The following is a 22,168-nucleotide window of genomic DNA, read 5'->3' as shown; positions in this document are numbered from 1 at the left end:
AAAAGGTTTGATGGGAAGCCTAGGGGGCAGTGAATTGAAGATAATGGTGATGGAATAATTTGGAAAAGGATAGTGAGAATAGTAGCACAACTGGAAGAATGTGATCGATGTCACTGAATTGTACATGTAGAAACTTTCAAAATGGTGTAACTTTGGCTATGTATATTTTCACCAAAAAACGGTCCTCCAAGGTCGAGAAGGGAGAGTGTTGACATATCGTGGGATTGTTAACCAATGTCATAAAACAATATGTGTACTGTCTGCTTAATGAGAAACTATTTGTTCTGTAAACCTTCATCTAAAGTACAATTAAAAAAAAAAAAGAAAAACATGGCTCCAGGAATTGACGGAATACCAACTGAGATGTTTTAACAGACAGATGCAACGCTAGAAGCTCTTACTCATCTATGCCAAGAAATTCAGAAGACAGCTACCTGGCCAACCAACTGGAAGAGATCTATATTTATGCCTATTCCCAAGAAAGGTGATCCAATCAAATGTAGAAATTATCGAACAATATCATCAATATCACACACAAGTAAAATTTTGCTGAAGATCATTCAAAAGCAGCTGCAGCAGTACATCGACAGGGAACTACCAGAAATTCAAGCTGGATTCAGAGGACATAGAACGAGGGATATCACTGCTGATGTCAGATAGATCCTGGCTGAAAGCAGAGAATACCAAAAAGATGTTTACCCGTGTTTTATCAACTATGCAAAGGCATTTGATTGTGTGGATCATAACAAATTATGGATAACACTGCAAAGAACGGGAATTCCAGAACACTTAATTGTGCTCATGAGGAATCTGTACATAGATCAGAGGCAGTCGTTCGAACAGAACAAGGGGACACTGCGTGGTTTAAAGTCAGGAAAGGTGTGCATCATGGTTGTATTCTTTCACCATACCTATTCAATCTGTATGCTGAGCAAATAATCTGAAGAAGAATGGGGGCATCAGGATTGGAGGAAGATTCATTAACAACCTGTGTTATGCGGATGACACGATCTTGCTTGCTGAAAGTGAAGAGGACTTGAAACACTTACTGATGAAGATCCAAGATCACAGCCTTCAGTATGGCTTACACCTCAACATAAAGAAAACAAAAATCCCCACAACTGGACCAATAAGCAACATCATGATAAACGGAGAAAAGACTGAAGTTGTCAAGGATTTCATTTTACTTGGATCAGCAATCAACACCCACGGAAGCAGCAATCAAGAAATCAAAAGATGCACTGCATTGGGCAAATCTGCTGCAAAAGACCGCTTTAAAGTGTTGAAAAGCAAAGATGTCACCTTGAAGACTAAGGTGCACCTGACCTAAGCCATTGTGTTTTCAACTGCCTCATATGCATGTGAAAGCTGGACGATGAATAAGGAAGACTGAAGAAGAAATGACACCTCTGAATTGTGGTGGTGGAGAAGAATATTGAATACACCATAGACTGCCAAAAGAACAAACAAATCTGTTTTGGAAGAAGTACGACCGGAATGCTCCTTAGAAGCAAGGATGGAGAGACTATGTCTCACATACTTTGGACATGTTATCAGAGGGACTAGTTCCTGGAGAAGGACATCATGCTTGGTGAAGTAGGGGGTCAGTGAAAAAGAGGAAGACACTCAATGAGATAGACTGACACAGTGGCTGCAACAATGGCTTTAAGCATAACAAGCATTGTGAGGATGGCGCAGGACCGGGTAGTATTTCATTCTGTTGTGCATAGGATTGCTGTAACATTAGAATCTACAGGGGATTCTGGGAAGATGGCAGCATAAAGAGGCCATCATTCCAACCCTTCCCCACAAATACAACCAGAAATACAACAAGGAAATGGTGCTTGGCTTTGAGGGACTCTGAATCGGGGAGCAAAGGCAAACAGCGGGGAACTACAGACAGGTGAGAATCAACAAATGAACAAGTCTCAGATCATAAGAAAATCGCTTCTCTCAATGTCCCTGCTCCTCTGCCAGCCACTCAGGCTGCTGGCTGCTGTGAACTGGGGTAGTGGCCTCAGAAAAAGGGCCTGCTTCCCTAACAACCACAACACCTACCTGTGCAAAGAGACAGGATCCCAAGCTTCTGCCCTAAAATCAACAAAGTAGACTTCCCTGGTGGTCATTTTGGAGTGTGCCAGCACCTCCCCCACCCAGACACTGTAGGTTACAAGCCTACTGTCAATTGCTGCAGAGGGCCTGTGCAGTGGAGTCTGTTCTCATACTCAACACTCTACTGGCCTCCCTGCGCACCCCAAAGTTCAGGCCTCTGAAACCAACAGGACAGACCTCCTGGGGAGTCACTTCAGGTCTGCCTGCTCCCCTTGTTGGACAATGCTGAAGACTGCTGTCTGAGGCTGCTGTGTGCTAAGAAGCAGGCATCTTTAGTGGAGGATACACCCACAGCCAACATACTATAGGGAGGGCTCTAAAACAACAAGGCCGACCTCCCTGGAGGTCCCTCTGGAGTGACAGCCCCTCCCCCACCCAGAAACTATCACCTGCAAGTCTGCTGTGAATTGCTACAGAAGGGCCCTGCAGTGGAGTCTGCTCCCATAGTCAGCACTATAATATTGCTAAGATGTCAATACTACCCAAAACAATCTATAGATTAAATGCAATCCCTATCAATATTCTAGCAGGCTTCTTTACAGAAATAGAAAAACCAATCCCCAACTTTATACGGAATGGCAAGAGGCCCCAAATAGCTCAGACATGTTGAGAGGAAGAATAAAGTAAGACTCACACTTCCTGATTTTAAAACATAATATACAGCTACAGTAATCAAAACAGCCTGGTACTGGTGTAATAGTAGACACATAGACCAATGGAATAGAATTGAGAGTCCAGAAATAAATCCACACATCTATGGCCAACTGATTTTTGACAAGAGTGCTAAGTCCATTCGACGGGGAAAAAAGAGTCTCTTCAATAAATGGTCCTGGGAAAACCGGAACAGAAAAATGAAACAGGACCCATGCTTCACAACATACACAAAAACAAATTCAAAATGGATTAAGGACTTAACAGTACAAACCAAAACAATGAAATTCTTAGAATGACAAGCAGGAGCAAGTCAGGCCTAGCTCTCAACAATGGATTATCAAATATAATAACAAAAGCACAAACAGCAAAAGACAAAATAAATAAATGAGACTTCATAAAAATTAAAAACTTTTGTTCATCAAGACTTTACCAAAAAAGTGAACAGACAAGCTACCAACTGGAGAATATCTTTGGAAATCATATATCTGACAAGAATCTAATAACCAAAATATATATAAAACTTTGACAACAACAAAAAGACAACCCAATCATAAAATGGGTAAAGGACTTAAACAGACATTTCACCAAAGAAGACTTTCAAATGATCATCAAACACATGAAAAGATGCTCAGTGTCATCAGCCATCATAGCAATGCAAATCAAAACCACAATGAGATACCATTTCACTCCCACTAGGATGGCTAAGATTAAAAAAAGAAAATAACAAATGTTGGAGACGATATGGGGAAATTGGAACTCTTATCCCTGGCTGGTGGAAATGCAGTGGAAATAACCTAAATGCCCATCAACAAATGAATGGATAGACAAAACATGGTACATATATACAATGGACTACTACTCAGTCAGCAGGAGAAATGAAGTCTTGATACATGCTACAATATGGATGGAGCTTGAAGACATTATGCTGAATGAAATAAGCCAATCACAAAGGGATGACTATTGTATGACATCACTTATATAAAAAGAAAAGGCAAATGAATAGAGAACAAAGTGATTATTATTATTATTAGTGGTTACCAGAGGCAGGAGTGAGGGGGAAAAGGGGGGTTAACGGTGATGGAAAAATCACATTGACTAAGGGTAGGGTTTCCCAGTTGGTTATTGTAATTGTTGTCAATAAGTTGAACACCTGTAAAAAGTTGAATTGCCAAAAGTTCTGTGATAGATATATTTACAAACAACAACAAAAAGTAGTGTGCTGAGGCTGCTTATGTACAACCAAATACCTCATGGGGTTTGGTTCCTTGGTTTGGAGGTTTAGGGTCATGGTTTCATGGGATATTCCAGTTAATTGGCCTAATAATGTGTTTAGTGCTTCTGTTCTAACTCCTAGTTCTTTGCATAGTGCCTGGGGTATTAAAAGCTTACAAACGGCAATCCAAGGCACAACAATTGGTCTCTATTCACCTGGAGCAAGAGAGGAAGGAAAGTCAGGAATAGGAGGAGGATATGGAATGTGTGGCTAATTGCCTCCATGAACAACTGCCTGTTTTGCCATGAGACCAGAACTGGATGGTGCCCGGCTACCATTACCGAGCATTTTGATCAAAGATTCTATAGAAGAATCCTGACCAAAAGGGGGAAAATGTGGAACAGTACCTCAAATTTTCATGGACTCCAGACTTTCTGGAGCTATGGAGAGTGGATGAACCCCTGAAACTACTGCCCTGAGATAATCTTTAAACCTTAAACCAAATATATCCCCTGAAGTCATCTTAAAACCAAACAATAGTTTAGCTTAACTAGTAAAAAAGGTCTGTCTTGAGCATCGTGCTCTTTTAATAACTGTCAACAAAGGAACAAATTGACACCACCAACTTGAAAGATCCGATAGGAACCTTAGGGGGTGGTAAGTTTATGTTAATAAGGGAGGAACAACTCAGAAAAGGAGGGTGAGAATGGTTGCACAACTTGAAGAATGTAATCAATGTCACTAAATTGTACATGTAGAAACTGTTGAATTGGTGTATGTTTTGCTGAGTATATTCTCAACAACAACAACAAAATTAATAAAATTTAGAAGGAAGAACCTAGGTGCCCATCAACGGACAAATGGATAAACAAATTATGGTATATTCACACAACAGAATACTATGCAATGGTAAAGAATAATGATGCATCTGTGAAACTTCTCATAACATGGATGAATCTGGAAGGCATTACGCTGAGTGAAATTAGTCAGTCACAAAAGAACAAATATTGTAAAAGACCACTATTATAAGAACTCAAGAAAAGGTTTAAACACAGAAGAAAACATTTTTTGATGGTTACCAGGGTGGGGAGGGAGGGAGACGGGTCTTCACTAACTAGATAGTAAGCAAGAATTATCTTAGGTGAAGGGAGGGACAACACACACTACAGGGGAAGTAGGCACAACTAGACTAAACCAAAAGCTATGAAGTTTCCTGAATACAACCAAACACTTCGAGGTACAGAGTAGCAGGGGTGGGGGTCTGGGGACTATGGTTTTCAGGGGACATCTAGGTCAACTGGCATAATCAAGTTTATTCAGAAAATGTTCTTCATCCCACTTTGGTAAGTGGCGTCTGGGGTCTTAAAAGCTAGTGAGTGGCCATCTAAGATGCATTAACTGGTCCCAACTCACCTGGAGCAAAGGGAAATGAAGAACACCAAACACACAAGGAAAATATTAACCCAAGAGACAAAAAGGGCCACATAAACCAGAGACTCCATCAGTCTGAGACCAGAAGAACCAGATGACCACCAATGACTGGCCTGACAGGGAAAACAACAGAGAGTCCCTGACGGAGCAGGAGAAAAGTGGGGCGCAGAACTCAAATTCTAGTAAAAAGACCAGACTTAATGGTCTGACTGAGACTGGAGGGACCCCAGAAGACATGGCCCCTGGACTCTCTGTTAGCCCAAAACTAAAACTATTCCCAAGGCCAACTCTTCAGACAAAGATTAGACTGGACTAAAAGACATAAAATGATACTCGTGAAGAATGTGCTTCTTAGCTCAAGTAGATACATGAGTCTAAATGGCTAGCTCCTGTCCGGAGGAGAGACAAGGCAGAAAGGGACAGGAGTTGGTTGAATGGACACGGGGAATCTGGGGTGGAAAGGAGGAGTGTGCTGTCACAGTATGGGGAGTGCAACTAGGGTCACATAGCAGGGCGTGTATGAAGTTTTGTATGAGAAACTAACTTGAACTGTAAACTTTTGTTTAAAGCACAATAAAAAAAGAAAAAAATTAGAAGGAAGAAAAAAAAAAAAAAAAAAGACATACAATGGAATGTTACTCAGCCATAAAGAGAAATGAAGTCCTGATGTATGCCATAACATGGATGAACATGGAGGACATTATGCTGAGCGAAATAAGTCAGTTGCAAAAGGACAAATACTGCCCATCGACAGATGAATGGATAAACAAAATGTGGTACATGAGTACAATGGAATACTAGTCAGCCAGTAGGAGAAATGAAGTCTTGATACATGCTACAATATGGATGGAGCTTGAAGACATTATGCTTAGTGAAATAAGCCAATCACAAAAGGACAAATACTGTACGAGCTCACTTATATAAAAAGACAAGAAAAGGCAAATGTATAGAGAACAAAGTTTATTAGTGGTTATCAGGGGTGGGAGGGAGGTGAAAAGGTGGGTTAATGGTGATGTAAAAATCGAATTGATTAAGGGTAGGGTTGCACAGCCAATTATTGTAATTGCTACCAATAAGCTGTACACCTGTAAAAAAGTTGAATTGGCAAAAGTTGTGTGATAAATATATTTACAACAATGATAAAAAACAAAAGAATTAAAAAAAAAAAAAAAAGGACAAATACTGTATGGTCTCACTTATATGAAATAAGCATATATATAGAAACCAAAGATTACTAGTGGTTACCAGGGGTGGAAGGGAGAGGGAAAGGGGAAGCTTTGGCTTAGGAGGCACTGAGTTTACATTAATGGTGGTTGAGGCACTGAGTTTATATTAATGGTGGTGGAATAATTGGGAAAAGGATAACAAAAATGGCTGTATAACTTGAGAATATAATCAATGTCACTGAATTATACATGTAGAAATTCCTGAGTTGAAGTATGTTTTGTTGTGTGTATTTTCACAATAAAAAATAAAAATAATTAAATGAAAAAAAGTAAAGTGCAAAGTAGGGTAAAACAATCAAGCATATTTGCATTTGCTTGAATAGAGAAACTCTAGAAGGATACATTCTTCCGGTTTTTCAACCATGTAAGGTAATACCATTCAAAAAATAAATTTAAAAATAAGCTTTAATAATTAAAAAAAAGAATACTGCTAGTCTGGCTTCCATGCTGGTGAGCTATTCCACCTCCACCCATCCTTGAGCCCTCCAGGGGCCCTCCTGTGCTTGGGACTTACAGGGAAAACTAGAGTGAGTGATTCTGGAGAAAATGTGTGTGTGTGTGTGTGTGTGTGTGTATGCACTCAAAGGAGGGCAAGAGGAATCCTGGAAAAACAATAAGCTAGACACCAGCCAATGTGGGAGAACAGGGCCCTGCTCTGCCTGACAGTCAGTTGCTGTGGGTGTGGCTGTACAGTCAGGAAAACTTAGTCGAAATGACCCTTAGACTCCCCCCTGGCAGTGATGGCATGTAGCAGATAGCCAGTGTCCTTGGCGGGCATCTGGGGTCATGAGGATGGAGAATGCACACCTGTGAGCACCAGAAAGAGGCTCAGCCCAGGGAGGAGATGCTCACAGGAGGAGAGGCCCTGGGGTTGACTGAAGGCAGGCAACGCCCACCCCTCCAGCTCCTGCCTGGACATGAGGGTCTATGTGTGGGTGGGGAGAGGCAGTAGTATTCCCTGCACCATCAAAGGGGCTACAGAGAGCTGCTCTCTCTTCTGGAGATATAATTTGCCATTAATGAGGTTTCCAGATGCTTCCATTTTCATAGTAACTATAGCCAAGATCTCATCTACCTTTTGTTGCCTGCAACACCCCCTAAGACCTAGCGGATGGCCCACATGCACTGAGTGCTTGGTAGATGGCTGTAAACCACACCACAGCCTTTTCCATTCCTGCCCCACTCAGGTCTTGGAGCCAAGCTCAGGGCAAAGGGCAACTCTGCCATCTTCTGAGGGGCCATCTCTGCTCCCTGGGGAAACATCTGGAGGTTCCATTGGTTACCCTGTTGTGGTAGTATCCACCACCAGGGGGCGGGCTAGGCCATTTAAAACACCAGCAGGCACCAACTCCCAGGGGAGTACCTGGAGCTACTCCTGCTATCGGAGATGACAAAGCAACAGGTTTGTAAAAATAAAGGAAATGGGTGAAAAATGTAAGCAGCTCAGCAAGCTAAAAAAGTTGGACTTGATTCAGACTTTTTTTTTTTTTAAAAATATGATACTATTTCTAAAGGATCTCCAGTCCAGTCTATCATTCCCCTTAAATCTGTCTTCTCTCACAGCTTGTGTTTCCCAAGGAGGGGGACACGAACCCCTCTTCTTCCTCCCAGGGACCCAAAGGGCCACAAGGAACATGACATTGGCTAACATGGAATTGCTAGGGAAGACGGTCATGCCTTTTTCAATTCCATCTTCTCTCTTGCTGCCTGTGTCATTAACACCTCTCTAGTCTCCCACCTCCCTCAGAGGGACAGTGGGCAGGCCTCGGCCTAAGCACCGCAGCCAAGAGCAGCATCCAAGAGAATTCAACAGCCATGCTTTCTTTTCACTGGATTTATCTTTATAAATCTCTTTTATTAACGGGAAATGCTACTGGTTCTCCATTTAACTGATGGTATAAGGTTTCCTCTTAAATATATTCAAGTACAAAATCAAAAAGGCAGGCCACTTTAGAGAGAATGTCAAGAGCAGAGGTGGTCTGGCCCGGCAGCCATCATGCGGGTGTGCGATCAAGACCAGAATTAGGCATGTGCTCTGGCCCCTGCCCACCCCACGATCACTCTGAGCCCTGATCTGTGCATGGCACACCCGACTCAGGCCTCCTTGGCTCCCCACAGCCCTGGGGGCAGGTTTGTACTCCCTCCTGTCCTCCACCCACCGCCCCCCACCTGCTGTGCAGCACTTTCTCATGCTTCTGCAGCTCTCTTGACAGTGAATGACTTTCCCTCCACCTGCACCTGTCAGACCCCTGCTCATCCTTTAGGAATAAGCTAAAGCATTGCCTCCCTCATGAAGGTGGTCACCCAGAAGCCCAAGATCTGGGTGTGTGTGGCCCAGGAGGCCCCCACTGTACCCATGTGCACCTCCAAGACAGCACCTGACACCTTCGCGGTCACCTGTGTTGCGTGCAGTCCTCTGCGGACTAACACCCACCGAATGTCCCTCTGTGCAGGCGCCAGGTGCACGGGAGCCTGTCAGCCCTGCTTGCCCATCCTCCCCAGCACAAGGCTGTGCCCTTCAAGAGGGTTAAGACCTGTGTCTTATTCCTCTCAGACTCCATGCCCTGCAGGCACCTGGCTGAGAGTGAGAGCTAAGAGCGTGTGCATCCCCGAGCCTGGAGGCCCAGGAGACAGCTCACCTCGGAGGTTCTTGACAAAGTCCTCCAGCTTCATCTTACGCTCGGGCTTGACGTTGGGGCTGTACATGTCCGTGTTGAGCAGGATGATGGCGAAGGCCAGGATGAATATGGTGTCTGGGTTCCGGAACTGCCGCACTACCCCGGGGTTGCAGATGCAGTACCGCTGGCTGGGGTCCGGGGGAGAGGAGGAGGATCAGGGCCACTGCGGCAGGCTATGAGACTGCCTCCTCACACGTGAGCAGCCACCATGGCTCGGGCTCCAGCACTCACCAGCTGGGCAATCCCTGAGGCTGGTCATTTCCCTCTGAGTCAGTTCCTGCATCTGGTAAAAGGGTTAACCCCTGTCTGGCAGAGAGGAGGCCCTACTACCCATTTGCCCCTTCTTACTTTAGTTATAGCCCCACCCACCCAGGATGAGGACCACACTTCCCAGTCCCCCTCAGAGCTAGGGGTGACCATGTGACTACATGCTGGCCAATGGGATATGGGCAGATGCCACGAGGGCACCTTCAAGGCTGTGTCCTGAAAAGCCAGGGGTGTGCCCTCCACCCCTCTCCCCATTGCTCCACTCGTGGCTGGAACAGGAACGTGACAGTGGTTGTTGGTCCTGCCATCTGGGGCCTTGGGATGAAGAAGCGTAGGCCTTCTCCACACCAGCTCAGAGAGAAATGCACTTGTGCCTGGTTTAAGCCATTGTTACTGTGGGATCTTTGTTACAGCAACTGAACCAACAGCCTCACTAATATACCCTCCTCCCCGAGTCATACCACTTACTGTCCTCACTGCTTGAAATATACTACGCCCCGCCCCCCACGGTACCCCCTCTACCAGTGACCTCGTGCAGGGCAGAGTGAAAAGCAGCAGGGGCAGAGAAAACGAAGCAGGGCAGAGCTCCATGACCGAGGCTTAGCAGCAAGCAAGCAGCTGCCACCAAGCTCAGAAGATGTGGAGCTCCAACGCTCCAATTCAGTCCTCCCAACCCTTGGAGGCCCAGCTGAGTGCCGCCCCTCCAAGAAGCTTCCTGGGAGTAAGTAGCTGGACGTTCTTTCTCAGGGCCCTGGGGCTGTCCTCACTCCTCCTTGGCCCCGGAGGGCTAGGTCAGCAGCTGGCTGGTGGTTCATCCACCTCTAGCTGTTCACACCTCGCACAGAGCACTGAGGCTCCCACCTGGCCAAGGTGCACATATTCACTAAATGAGTGACTGCAAGACAACAGCTGGCATGGATTTCGGGTCACTATGCAGCAGGTGCTGGCCTAAGTGTGTCTACCTGTCCCAAGTCATTTAATCCTTCCACCACTCTCTAGGGTAGGTGCTATTATTAGCTTCATTTTATAGGTGAGGGAATGAGGCACAGAGAAGTGAAGTAACCAGTGCAAGATCACAGCTGGTAAGTAGTAGAGCTGGTGTTTGAACTAGGTACACAGCTTGTGCTCTGAGTCACTATGAGAGATGGCCTCTTGCGGATGAATAAACGAATGACTGTATGACTGGACTCATGAAATAAATAGATGGCTAATGAGGACTTGGAGGAAGACGAATGCTGTTCAAAAAACCTGGCTCCAACACTAACTAGCAGTCGTGACCATGGGCAAGCCCCTTAACCTTTTTTAATTTTAGTTTCTTCATCTGCAAAATTCAAAATTAGGGTAATAAGTGCCCCCTCCCCGCTGCCCCTGCCTGCTCTGGCCCTGCCCCATCCTGTAAGGAGCCAGCACAGTGCCTGGCATGCAGGACGGGCTGCTGTGATCACCCCCAGAACAACAGGCACAGACACCTGCTCTTCTTAGGTGAAGGGAACACAGTGGGGTTCAGCCTTGCCATAGGCTTCTGAGCCAGGAACGCTCTTCTCCCCTACCACTGCCCCCCACACCAGAGCCCCAAACCTGAAGGCCTCGATGAGCCGCTCCACTTTCTGCGCCTCCCCCTGGACGCGGATGTGAGCCTGGAATTTCCTGAGGGCTTCATCCAGCTCCATGGCTGAAAAGTCCATCTCGTCCACCACGCAGCTAGAACAGAGATAGCCTGTCACCTTCCTCCATCCACAGAGCCCCTCTGGCCTCCACTGCCACGAGGTGCCCACAGACCCCAGCCTCCAGTGAGGGGAGCCACACAGGGGCCCTCTTATCAGGAAGGGTCCCAGCTCAGCTTCCTCCACCCAGCAAAGCACAACACTTCAGAATACGGCTGAAAGATCCCCAGTGCCTCAGGGGGGTTCACAAACCCCTGGAAGCTGTAGGAAAATGTTTGGGCTTATATGTATATGTGCAGTTTGCTATTGAAGGGGCCAGAGCATAGGGTTAGGAGTGATGTATTCATTCTCGATAAGGGCCTATCTTGCAAAAACAAACATTTTTAAGTACAGAAGGTTATACCAGTCACATAACCTACATTACTGCACTCTGTTCTGTGAGGGAGGAAGAAGTATTCTCCCATTTTCAAGAAGAGGAAAAGAAGGTTCAGGGCACTACCCTTCATGGGCTCCCTCCGCTGGGGGTTATGGGCTTGGCTCACAAGCCGAGGCTGCCCCGAGGTTGTTGCAGGGCATGTGGGGAAGACAGAGGCAGGAACCATGCAGGACTATTTGCTGATCACCATCCCAGCAGCTGCCCTTAAGGGTGCCTGTGTGGTGGGTTGGGGGGAGTCTCGCTACTTCCTGAGGCCACTGCTATTTTCTGATCCACGGAGAACAATACATGGATTTCCTATGGACCCAGAGCCAGCTTGGAGGAGGTGGGGGCTGTGCGGTAGTGGCTGCAGGGGGAGAAGGGGAGGTGGTTAGACCGACACAGTCTTGGGCCATTGATTCAGTAAAGAGCTAATCCGCTTCCCCCTGAACCACCTCTTTACTCCATTGTTGGGGGTGGTGGGGGAGGCGGCAATCATCAGGCTAACAATGCAGTATGTTTTTCCAGATGAAGCAGGAACAGAAACGTTGAGCAAGGAGGAAGAAAGCCTAGGCCAGGCATGCTTGACCAAGGAAGGGCATGGACACTGTGCTGGGTGCTGCCACACGTCAGCTCCTGCCAAAGCCCCTGGCTCACTCAATCTTCATGTGTGTGTCTGAATGTGTGTTCATGTGGGGGTACAAGTGTGTGACTGAACAAGTCTGTGCATATGTGAGTCTGTGTGTGTAGGGGGACACCGGGTCATCTCCTTCCTACCTGGATCCTTGGTCTCCTCACCTGTGAAACAAAAAAGGACAAAAGCAACTGTCCACCTCCTCCCAGGGTAGCCTCAAAGATGGAATGGGGTACACGTGGCTGGGCTCTAGAACATGGCACTTATTATAAGATCATGCTCTCCAGAGATGTGCTGATCCAGGGGAGCCCTATACCCTCTCTGAGCCCCAGCTGCTCTCTCATTGCCGGTGAGCCTAAGAATCCCATCCCCACTGCCCCATGAGAGAACTGCAGGAGCTGGACCGAGGACGGGACTGCCAGTATTCATTCCTGATTAACCCTTCACTCTGCTTCGATGCCTGCTCCTGGCCTTCTGGCCTGGGGCTGCCATCTCAGGATGTAACTGCCTGTGTCTGCACTGTTTGGGCCAGAAGTATGCTCAAAGACAAGGCCTGGGAGTGTTCCCCAGACGCCTAACCCAGGGGACGCAGCTTTGGTTTTTGTGACATCCCTCTATGGGGTTACTGAGAGGGTTCTCATGAGGTAATGACACAGGGCCTGAGATCAGAGGCTGCTCAGTAAACAGAATTATCCTTCTGTGGTGGCCGTTCTACTCAGGAGAGTGTAAGGAGGAAAGGACTTTAGGTGCAAATGGAGAGGTTTAGGGTAGATCCGGGGCAGGACGTCTCAAAACCGTAAAGCCATTCCTAAAAGCTGGGAGATGAGAGGGCCTGGTCACCAGCTCTCTGGGCTGGCGGGGACACAGGATTGGGAGGTGAATTTTGGATGATGACCCCCATATCTCCCAACCAGGAGGGGCAAGAGAATGAGGTGGGGCAGAACTCCGGCTGTGGCTGAGCTCTGGCCTTCGGGCTGCCTGCCCCTGGGAGGCATCGGGGTCAGAGTGGCCTGGCTTCCCTCCTGTCCTCCCTGACAGCAGGGCAGGCACAGGGCAATGGGATATCAGCTCACACTGAGAAGGACAGCCAGGCCAGAGAGAGGAAGCTCCAGACCTCCGGGCTACCTCCTCCTGTGAGCGCTGCCACGTGCAGCCACATGAATGTGGGTCAGTGAGGGCAATAATCCCCTAAGCGCTTGGACCGACTGTGCTGCAGAGGATCCAGGTCTCTGGGGGTGCGTGCAGGTGGAGGGAGGGAGGGTTGTGTCAGTGTGTGTGAGACACAGGCTGCATCCAATGGTAGGTGCCCACGTGTGTGCATGGCAAGGCATGAGTGTGTAACATGGAGCGTGAGGGCATCCAGAAGTGTGTGTCTAGGAGCAAGGAGGAGATGGGGGAGTCCATGTATGTTGCAGCAAACAGCGTCCTAGCACTGTGTACATGACTGTGGTCTGTACAAAGTTCAGACGGTGAGTGTGCAGAGGGAACAGAAAGGGCAGGACAGGGTGCTGCCTGTGTGAAGTGCCTGTGCGCGACTACGCACTGTGACGGCACGTGAGTGTGCATGGCATGTGGGGTGTGTGAGTCTGTGCTGTGACAGCGTGTACCCTGCGTGTGTGAAAAGAGGTCACGGGGCCTGTGACAGGCCTCGTTACCTGCACCCTGCTGCCCTGCACCCAAGAACTCACTCAAGCACATCGCGGTTGAACTGCTTCTGTCGGTTGCCCAGGAATTCGCCAATCATCTGCCGGCTGAGGCCTTTGCGCTGCAGCAGAAAGTGGGCCACCCCCACCGGCGTGTCTGGCACAAAGCCACGTTCGATGAGGTACTGGACTCCCTTCTCGGGCTTCCTGAGGGTAGAATGAGAAATAGCCTCAGCCCCAGCGACCCAGGCCCCCAGTTCCATCCCTTGTCATGTAACCCTGCCTGGTTCCGTGTGGTCTCTACTATGGTGGTTGAGGTCCTCCCTCCCTATCCCCCTGCACCCACCACCCCTTGTCCCTGTTCCTCCTCATCCACAGCATTCAAGGATGTCAAGGTACATCTCCCAAGGGCCCCAGGCACCCTGTCCTTTCCTGCTTCCAAGCCCACAGCATAGGGAGAGCTGGGAGCAAAAGCCTTCACACAGATTTGCCTACACCGGGTGAGGGCACTGCCTTGCCGTCCTGAGGTGGGGCTGGGGGGCTCAGGAGCACTTCCTGGTACTCCCTGCACAGCAGCCCCTTGCTCGGTTCTGGTGGCTCACCTGCTGCACCCTCCTCTGCTGCCTGTGGCCCCAAACACCCTCTTGCGCATACAGACAACCTCCCTTCCCAGCTGAACTTGATGCTCACCTCCGCGCAGAAGCCAGTAAGCACAAGCTGGCGAGCTGCTCCACCTCTATAGGAAATAATGATAACCACTACCACTACCATCTACTGAACACTTACTCAGTGTCGGCCAGTGTTCTAAGCACGTCACATGCGCTTATTTATTTAAGGCTCACAACACCCTCTGGGATGGGTACTCGAGTTACCTGTGGTGGTTAGAAGTACATACTCAGGAGCCAGACAGCTGAGCAAACCTGGGCAATGGCCTTAACTTCCTTTTGTGGGTTAAACTGTGTCCCCCACAAAAGATATGTTGACCTTATTTATAAATAGGGTCTTTGCAGATACAATCAAATTAAGAGGGTCTTTGCAGATGCAATCAAGTTAAGATGAGGTCATACTGGAGTAGAGCAGGCCCTAATCCAATATGACTAGCATCCTTATAGGAAGAGGAGAGGCACAGAGACAGATACACGGAGAACGCCATGTGATGATGGAGGCCAAGATGGGAATAACAGATGCATCTACAAGCCAAGGAACACCAAGGATTGCCAGCAACCAATCCTTGGAAGCGGCAAAGAAGGATTTTTCCCTTGAGCCTTCAGAGAGATCATGGCCCTGCTGACACCTTGATTTCAGACTTCTGGCTTCCAGAACTGATAGAGAATAAATTTCTGTTGTTTTAAGCCACCCACATTGTAGTACTTTGTTACAGCAGTCCTAGGAAATGAATATCCTTCTCTTATTGAAAGGATTTAATGAGTGACTACAGTTAAGTGTTTTGAACAATGCAGGTAACAAGCACCATGAAAGGTTCTTGTGCTTATCTATTTACAGGCAAGGTAATGGATGCACAGAGAGGTAAACTGACTAGCCCTAGGTCACGGCACTGGCTCAGCTTGGGAAGTCAAGAGGGCTGGCCCTGCAGGGCTGAGTGGTGTCCATTGGGAAGAGAGGACATTGCTGGCCTGTCCTCTGGCACTGACAGCCCAGGTCTTTTTTGCTAGTGTGAGCCTCCTTATCCCCCCACAATCTGTGTAGGGCACAGCCCAGGTGTGTGATACACACTACAGGCTGAGGAAGGACATTCTCCACCTCTGGACCTGGCCACATAACAAGGGAGTCAGGTCCCCTGCCCCAGCTGGTATAGGTCAGTGCTCTCCTGTCCCCGGGGGAGGTTCAGCTAGTATCCACCTGTCCCCTAGACCTGCAGCTCCTGGCAGACAGCTGTGGCCTGCAGATCCTGTGTTTCTATGTACAAACAAAAGCATAACTCCTACCCCAAATGACCACACACCGTAACCTAATCCTCTGCAGCTCAGCAGGGAGCAGCTGCTGCCCAGCTTGCTCCCAGCAAGGAGGCTGGTAACAGAGTGGCCCTGCTCCCCACCACTGCCGGGGCCCTGGGACTGTCTATACACCTGCCGCTCCCTGCAACTATGGAGTCCTCAGCCAAGAACTCCTCTGACTCCTCAGGCCTCTCCCAGCCTCTCTGCCTCCAGTGCCGATGCCGTGGCCCCGGACGATGCCTCCTCACCACCACAACCCACACTGGCCCCTCAGAGCCAGCCCTGCCACCTCTCTCCTCCTCAGCTTCTACGTGAGGGGCCACAACTGCTGGCCCACAGGTGTGTTTGCTTCGGCCCACACAATGTTAAAAAAATAATTCTAATAATTCTAATTAGTTGCCAACATTTAAATGTTGGGAGAGTGTGCATGAAATTCGGATTTCCAGCTCCTCTTGGAGAATCAAGATAATCTGGCACCCCAGGCTCGTGCTCTGCATGGCAAGGACTGGTGGGCTGGGCTAGGCCCCCACACATGAACCCTCTTCCATCACCCACCATACCCCCTAGGCCCGCTTAGCCCTTGAGGCCCCTGAAGAGCACCCCAGTCCAGGCCCAGCCAGAGCCTGCTTGTTCCTGCTCCCCAGGTGGACAGTTTCTTTCCCTTCTCTGGCTCCCTAGCCACTCCCTCTGTGTTTTAACTCGCCAACATCCTGCAGCATCATGGATAAGGGATATCTTGCCCTCGAGGAGCTCAGAGCATGGTGGGAAAGAGCACACATGGCTGCAGGGAAGGGAGCTGTTGGGGGCCATAGGAAAACGATTCTTCACTGATTGGAGAAGTCCCACGTGCTGCTTAGGCTGGGCCTACACATACAGTGCAGTAGCAGGCCGGGACCCATACGCTGAAGGCCAAGGGACTGGGTGATGGGGGGCAGTGGGGTAAGGAGGCTTCTGCAGGTAACACAGAGAGACCTTTTCTGTGCAGGTGACAGTGGAGGGCGACTGGACTGATCAGAGAGCTTTCTGGGTAGTGGTAACAGCAAATGTGAAGGCTCTGAGGTGGGAATGGGACTGGCGGAATAGACAGTAGGGATCTGGGAGTAGAGTCTGGGGGAGAGAGGTGGGCGGGTGGGCTGGACCACACAGCACCACAGGGCCACAGGGCCACAGGGCCACAGGGAGGAGTCTGGTCTTCTTTCGAGTGCGATGAGAAGCTGTGGGTGTGTTCTGAAAAGGGCAGTGATGGGATCTCATTTCCATTTTTAAGAAGTTCCCCCTGGCTGCTGTAGGGAGAACAGGGGCCAGGGTAGAAGCTAGGAGACAAGCCTCCTGCAACCAGGCAGGTAGGGTAGTGGAGCAGAGATGGGGAGAGGTGGTCAGTTTTAGGATAGTTTAAGGGTACAGCGGACAATATTTGCTGATGGATCCGTGTGTGTGTCCATGTGGGGGGTATGTGTACGTGGAGGGGGAGGTACAAAGAGGAACGAATCCAGGATGGCTCCAGCTTTCAGACCTGACTCAGATGTGGGAGGGATGATCGTTACCTGGTGGGCTCAGGTTGCCGATGAGAGGAATCTGAACTGACTGGGCCTTGACCAGTGACCAGGCACTCACCAAGCCACTGAGAGAGGGCACTGTGAGCAAAGGCAGGAGTCCAAGTAGAAGCCAGGCTGGGTGGGCAGCCTGGGGCAGCTGGGAGGGGCTGGGGGCCAGGGTCTGGTGGATCTGGCTGGCAATGGGGAGACTGAGAATGGCCATCTACAGAGGAGGGAACTGGGCATGGAAAGGACCTCCCTGGCAGCAAGCAGTAGTGGTGCCTGGGACACCTGCTGGCGTGAGTTCCCTGCCAGTCAGGGCTTACTGGCTCCATCTACCTCTCAGCTACCAAGTTCTTCCTGCCCCAAATTTGTTCTTGGTGGCCCTATGAGCTGTGAGCTCTAGATTCGCCCAGCTCCCTCCCAGCTCAGCACTAGCCCGACCTGCTGGCTGAAGGAATAGCTGCTAGGCCCTACACTATATCACGGTGCAGGGACACAGGAGGGCAAGTGGTCAGCGCTGCTCAGCAGGGCCCCCACCCTCCTCTGGGGGCAGGACTGCATTCCCTGCCCTGGAAGCAAGGTGTGGCAGTGAGCTATGAGCAGAGGTATGTATGCCACCTCCAGACAGGGGCTGTGCACAGTCCCCACAGCTCCTCCCTCACCACAGAGAACACGGAAGCCACACTGAGAGGGCACCTGTCGGCCTGGGTCCCCAAGACATTGTGATGAGCACAGCCCCCGCACACCTATGATGGGCATGTGGTGTGAGAGAGTAACTGCGCTATGCTAAGCCTTTGCAATGTGAGGTTGCTTGCCATGCAGCACAACGGAACCCATAAGGAGAGGGTTAGTCCCTGGCTGGGAGCTGGGTCACAGGGTTTCATGTTCTACCCCATAGGCACAGAGACAGTGGTGGGGCTGCTGGCACCCACCCAGCTGCAACTTTGCATTCTCTCCCTACTCAGGTGCCACAGGGCGACTGTAGGGGCATTTACTCCAGTCTGGCCTCCAAGGACCAAAGATAGCCCTCTGTGGGCCCTTGAAGGGCCCGACAAACACAAAAACAAGACATACTCTCATCTGGGGCTGGGGCACACGTGACTCGGAGAGGGCTGCACTACCCTGCATCACTAGGACTGTTTTCAAACCTTCCAAGGTCACCAATCCCCACAGGGTAAGTTCCAGGCTCCTGGCCCCTCTTATCTGCTTCTTCATTCCATAAATGTTTATCGAGCACCTTCTCAGGGCCAGGAGCTGTGCCAACGCACTGTGGTCCAAACAGAGTCCCCGTCCTCAAGAAACATGCATTCTAGCTGGAGATCTATAAAGGAGGGAGATCAAATTCAAGGATACTGAGATACATTACAGCATAATGGTCAGTGGCATGGATTCTGGAGCCAGAAGCCTGGGCTTAAATCCCAGCTCTGCTACTTGCTAGCTAGGTGACCTCAGGCAGGTTACTTTACCTCTCTGTATCTCAATTCCTGATTTGTACACACAACAGAGCTGTTGTGAAGATCAGATGAGCTAATATACATAAAGTGCTATGCCTCTAAGCACTCAAAAAGCATTGTTGGCTATAGAGAAGGACCAGTGCTGGCAGCCACCAAACGAGGTTGAGGCAACAGTGGCCTGAACCTTCGGGGAAGGGGGGAGGATGATTGACAAAGGCCTCCTTGAGGAAGTGGCACTGAGCCAGGCATAGAAAGGTCTGGTGGAAGAGTGCCCCAGGCAGAGGGAACAGTCAATGCAAAAGCCTTATTTGACAGGTAACAAAATGAGGGCATAGAATGTCAAACAGCTTAGCCCCAGGACACCTAGCAAGATCGAGTGCCAGGACTTTTAACCCACCGTTGGCTTCCAGAAGCCCCTTAAAATTCACTCTACCCTTCCAACCCCATCACTGCTGCTGAAAATCAACCTTGTCCAGCTCTGTTGAATCACATCTTCAAACTTCTCTATGCGCACTTCCAGGTTACTTTCTTTAGCCTGTGTTAGCTCCACCCTTAGGAACCCAGCATCAACATGGTGCTGCGCGCAACGTTTTTGCCCTCTACAATTGACCACTTCTGCAATCTGGTTCCTGCTGCCTCCTGATAAGCTCCATGGGAGGGGAGCCTAAGCACCACCCTGCTCTGACTGTGCTGCGTTTGGGCCTGGAAGCCAGCATTTGCTGCCCCTGCCTCTAGGGCTGGCTAAGCCAGCTTTTCTCGACATTGGACTGATTCAGACTCAGCTATGACAGGTGAGCACATACAGACTCATCAGTCACTTCCTTCACACACACCTTTCCTGGTTTGCTCATGAGCTGTCAGGGGCAATGTTCTTGGTGAGAGCAATTAGAAGGCTGGGAGTTGTGCTTAAGGGACACCTATCTGCTGGAATGAAAAGGCGAGTGCTTTAATCCACTCACTCCCAAGCAGGGCCTGGAGGGTCAGGAACGGGTTCACCTGTTGTTTTAATTGTCAGTCTGTCTAAGGGAAGTGGAAGTGGGAGCATCTAGGACCAGCCTCAGGACTGTCCACCCCGCTCCCTAGCTCCGTCCCCATGACCCAAGTGGGCTGTTCACTCCCAGCTCCCAGAGTGGCTTCTGGCCCAGCCTGGCCAGTTCAAGCCAACGGGACACATTCTGGGGTTTTTGTTGGCGCTGGCGGAGGACAATCTCTCTTCCTGCCATGGCTGTGTGAGGTTGGACGTAAGCCCTGGAACTGCTGGCAGCTGCCCCGCCCTGGGTGGGTAGGATGAAGCCAACATTGAGGGAGGCAGGACTTCTAAGGTACACGAACCAGGAAGGCTTCTGTGCTTCAACCAGCTTGACTGGGTTTCTGTCACTTGCAATGGAGAAGGCCCTGTTTAATAGACACCAGAGACCAACACAAGGGTCTGTGTACCTGGAGTACCCAAGGACTTTCAGCCTGAACCTGAGGCCCACCTGGCGATTGCCTCCAGAATTGGCCACAGGGCAGGGGTGGACTCATCGAGTGAGGCATCTGGAGAATTCCTGCAGATCTGGAAGGGCCCTTCCAGCTGAGCAGTCCAGGCTCCTATCCCACCTAAAACCCAACAGAGAAATGGCTACCTGACATCTGCTTGCACACCTCTAGGGCGGCAAGCACCCCCTCTCCCCTAGACTGCCCATTTTACCCAGCTCTGATTTTTATACAACCCTTTCTGATATTAGGAACCCAAGCTGACAGTGCTGCCTGGGTCTTTCTAGTAATCATCCCAGAGAGCAGGTGGAAGAGATGACCCTCAGAAGCAGGGCTAGCACACCCTGCTAGGCCTGCTGTGGCTCTGTTTTCCTCTCTGAGGGACTCAGCATCAGCCACCCCAGGCCCAGAACAGGGCTAGAGACTCCTGGGGAAGCTGGCGGCAGCAAGGGCTGCAGGCCAAAGGAGTGGCTCGTGTCTAAGTCAAACCACCTGAGGTAGCAGGGGAGTGGGACCCCGACCTCTAAAGACTCAGCTAAAAACTCCTAAGACAGTATGTCTTTAAATGGTTAGCACTACCAGCAATAGCAGAAAGCACAGCACCAGGACCCTAGAGCCAGTACTTTCTGGCTCTGTGGCCTTGAGCAAGTGCCTGGACCTCTCTGAGCCCTGACTACCTTCTGCATCTACACTTCACAGGATTATTGTGAGGATTCAATGAGATAATGCAAACCAAGTGTTTACCACAGTGCCTGGCACATAATATATATGCTGTGCAGGTTGGCCATCATAATTGTTATTTTTCTTAATTACAACCTGGAGCATGGAGTTGGGGTCAGCAGATCAGGGTCCCAATTCCAGCTCTGCTATTACTGTGACATCCTCGACCAGTCCCTGTACCCTCTGAGCCCTGGTTCCCTCACAGGTAAAGCAGGGACAATCTGGAAGATTGGATGCTGGAAGAGTGAAGTATAAGGAAAATCTCCAAGCCTCAAAGCAGTGCTTTCTACCACCCCTTCCCGCATTAGCTCCAACAGGCAGAGGGCTACGCAGAGCTGGGCAGGGGCCTGGGTGCTCGGTGGAGGGGAGGTCTAGCTCACAGAGGGGAGCCTGCCTTCAACTGTGCTCATGTGGAACACATATACAGATCCAGAGGCAGTTGTATGAACAGAACAGGATACTGCGTGGTTTAAAACTGGAAAAGGTGTGCAGCAGAGTTGAATCTTTTCACCTTACTTATTGGGTCTGTATGCTGAGCACATAATCCATGAAGCTCAGCTATACAAAGAAGAATGCGGTATAGGATTGGAGGAAGACTCATTAACAAGTCTCACCCCTGCTCCCCACCCCCGACCCCGTATATACGTGTTCAGTGATGCAACACCTTGCTTCCTCTGTTGCCCTCTCCTCATCCCTCCCCTTTGCTATGGTATGATTTTGTCACAGGTGAGCTGGGCCAGACCCTCCCACCTCTGAAAGTGTGTCCTCCTCACCAGACCTACCCATGACAGAACAGGCGCCTTCAGAAGGGAGTGAGCTACTTGTCTCTGAGAAGTATGTAAGCAGGGCTCTATGACCTCTTGGTGGTGGCAGTGCAGGGGACTCCCCTTTGGGGTAGGGGCTGTTCACTAGAGCCTCTAAGATCCCTTCCAGCCCCAGGGTTTTGCATTTGAAGGCAGGCTCCCCTCTGTGAGCTAGACCTCCCCTCCACCCAGCACCCAGGCCCCTGCACAGCTCTGGATGGCCCTCTGCCTGTTGGAGCTAATGGGGGAAGGGGCGGCGGAAGGCACTGTTGTGTGTTTTGAAGA

General features: G+C 49.6%; 1 protein-coding gene across 7 annotated transcripts in view; it reads right to left on the bottom strand.

Moving 5' to 3' along the window:
• Positions 1–22,168, bottom strand: part of IQSEC1 (IQ motif and Sec7 domain ArfGEF 1) — a 216,068-nt gene that overhangs the window by 27,884 nt on the left and 166,016 nt on the right. For all 7 annotated transcript variants that reach the window (XM_004368377.2, XM_023742700.1, XM_023742902.1 and 4 more), the window contains exons 4-6: positions 13,983–14,144; positions 11,160–11,282; positions 9,276–9,442 (exon numbers count right to left, since the gene is read on the bottom strand). In XM_004368377.2, coding sequence (XP_004368434.1) covers positions 9,276–9,442; positions 11,160–11,282; positions 13,983–14,144 — 452 coding nt within the window. The remainder of the gene's footprint in view (positions 1–9,275; positions 9,443–11,159; positions 11,283–13,982; positions 14,145–22,168) is intronic.

Source organism: Trichechus manatus, unplaced genomic scaffold (genome assembly GCF_000243295.1).
Source record: "Trichechus manatus latirostris isolate Lorelei unplaced genomic scaffold, TriManLat1.0 scaffold00001, whole genome shotgun sequence".
Lineage (NCBI taxonomy): Eukaryota > Metazoa > Chordata > Mammalia > Sirenia > Trichechidae > Trichechus > Trichechus manatus.
This window is presented reverse-complemented; position numbering and strand designations above follow the sequence as displayed.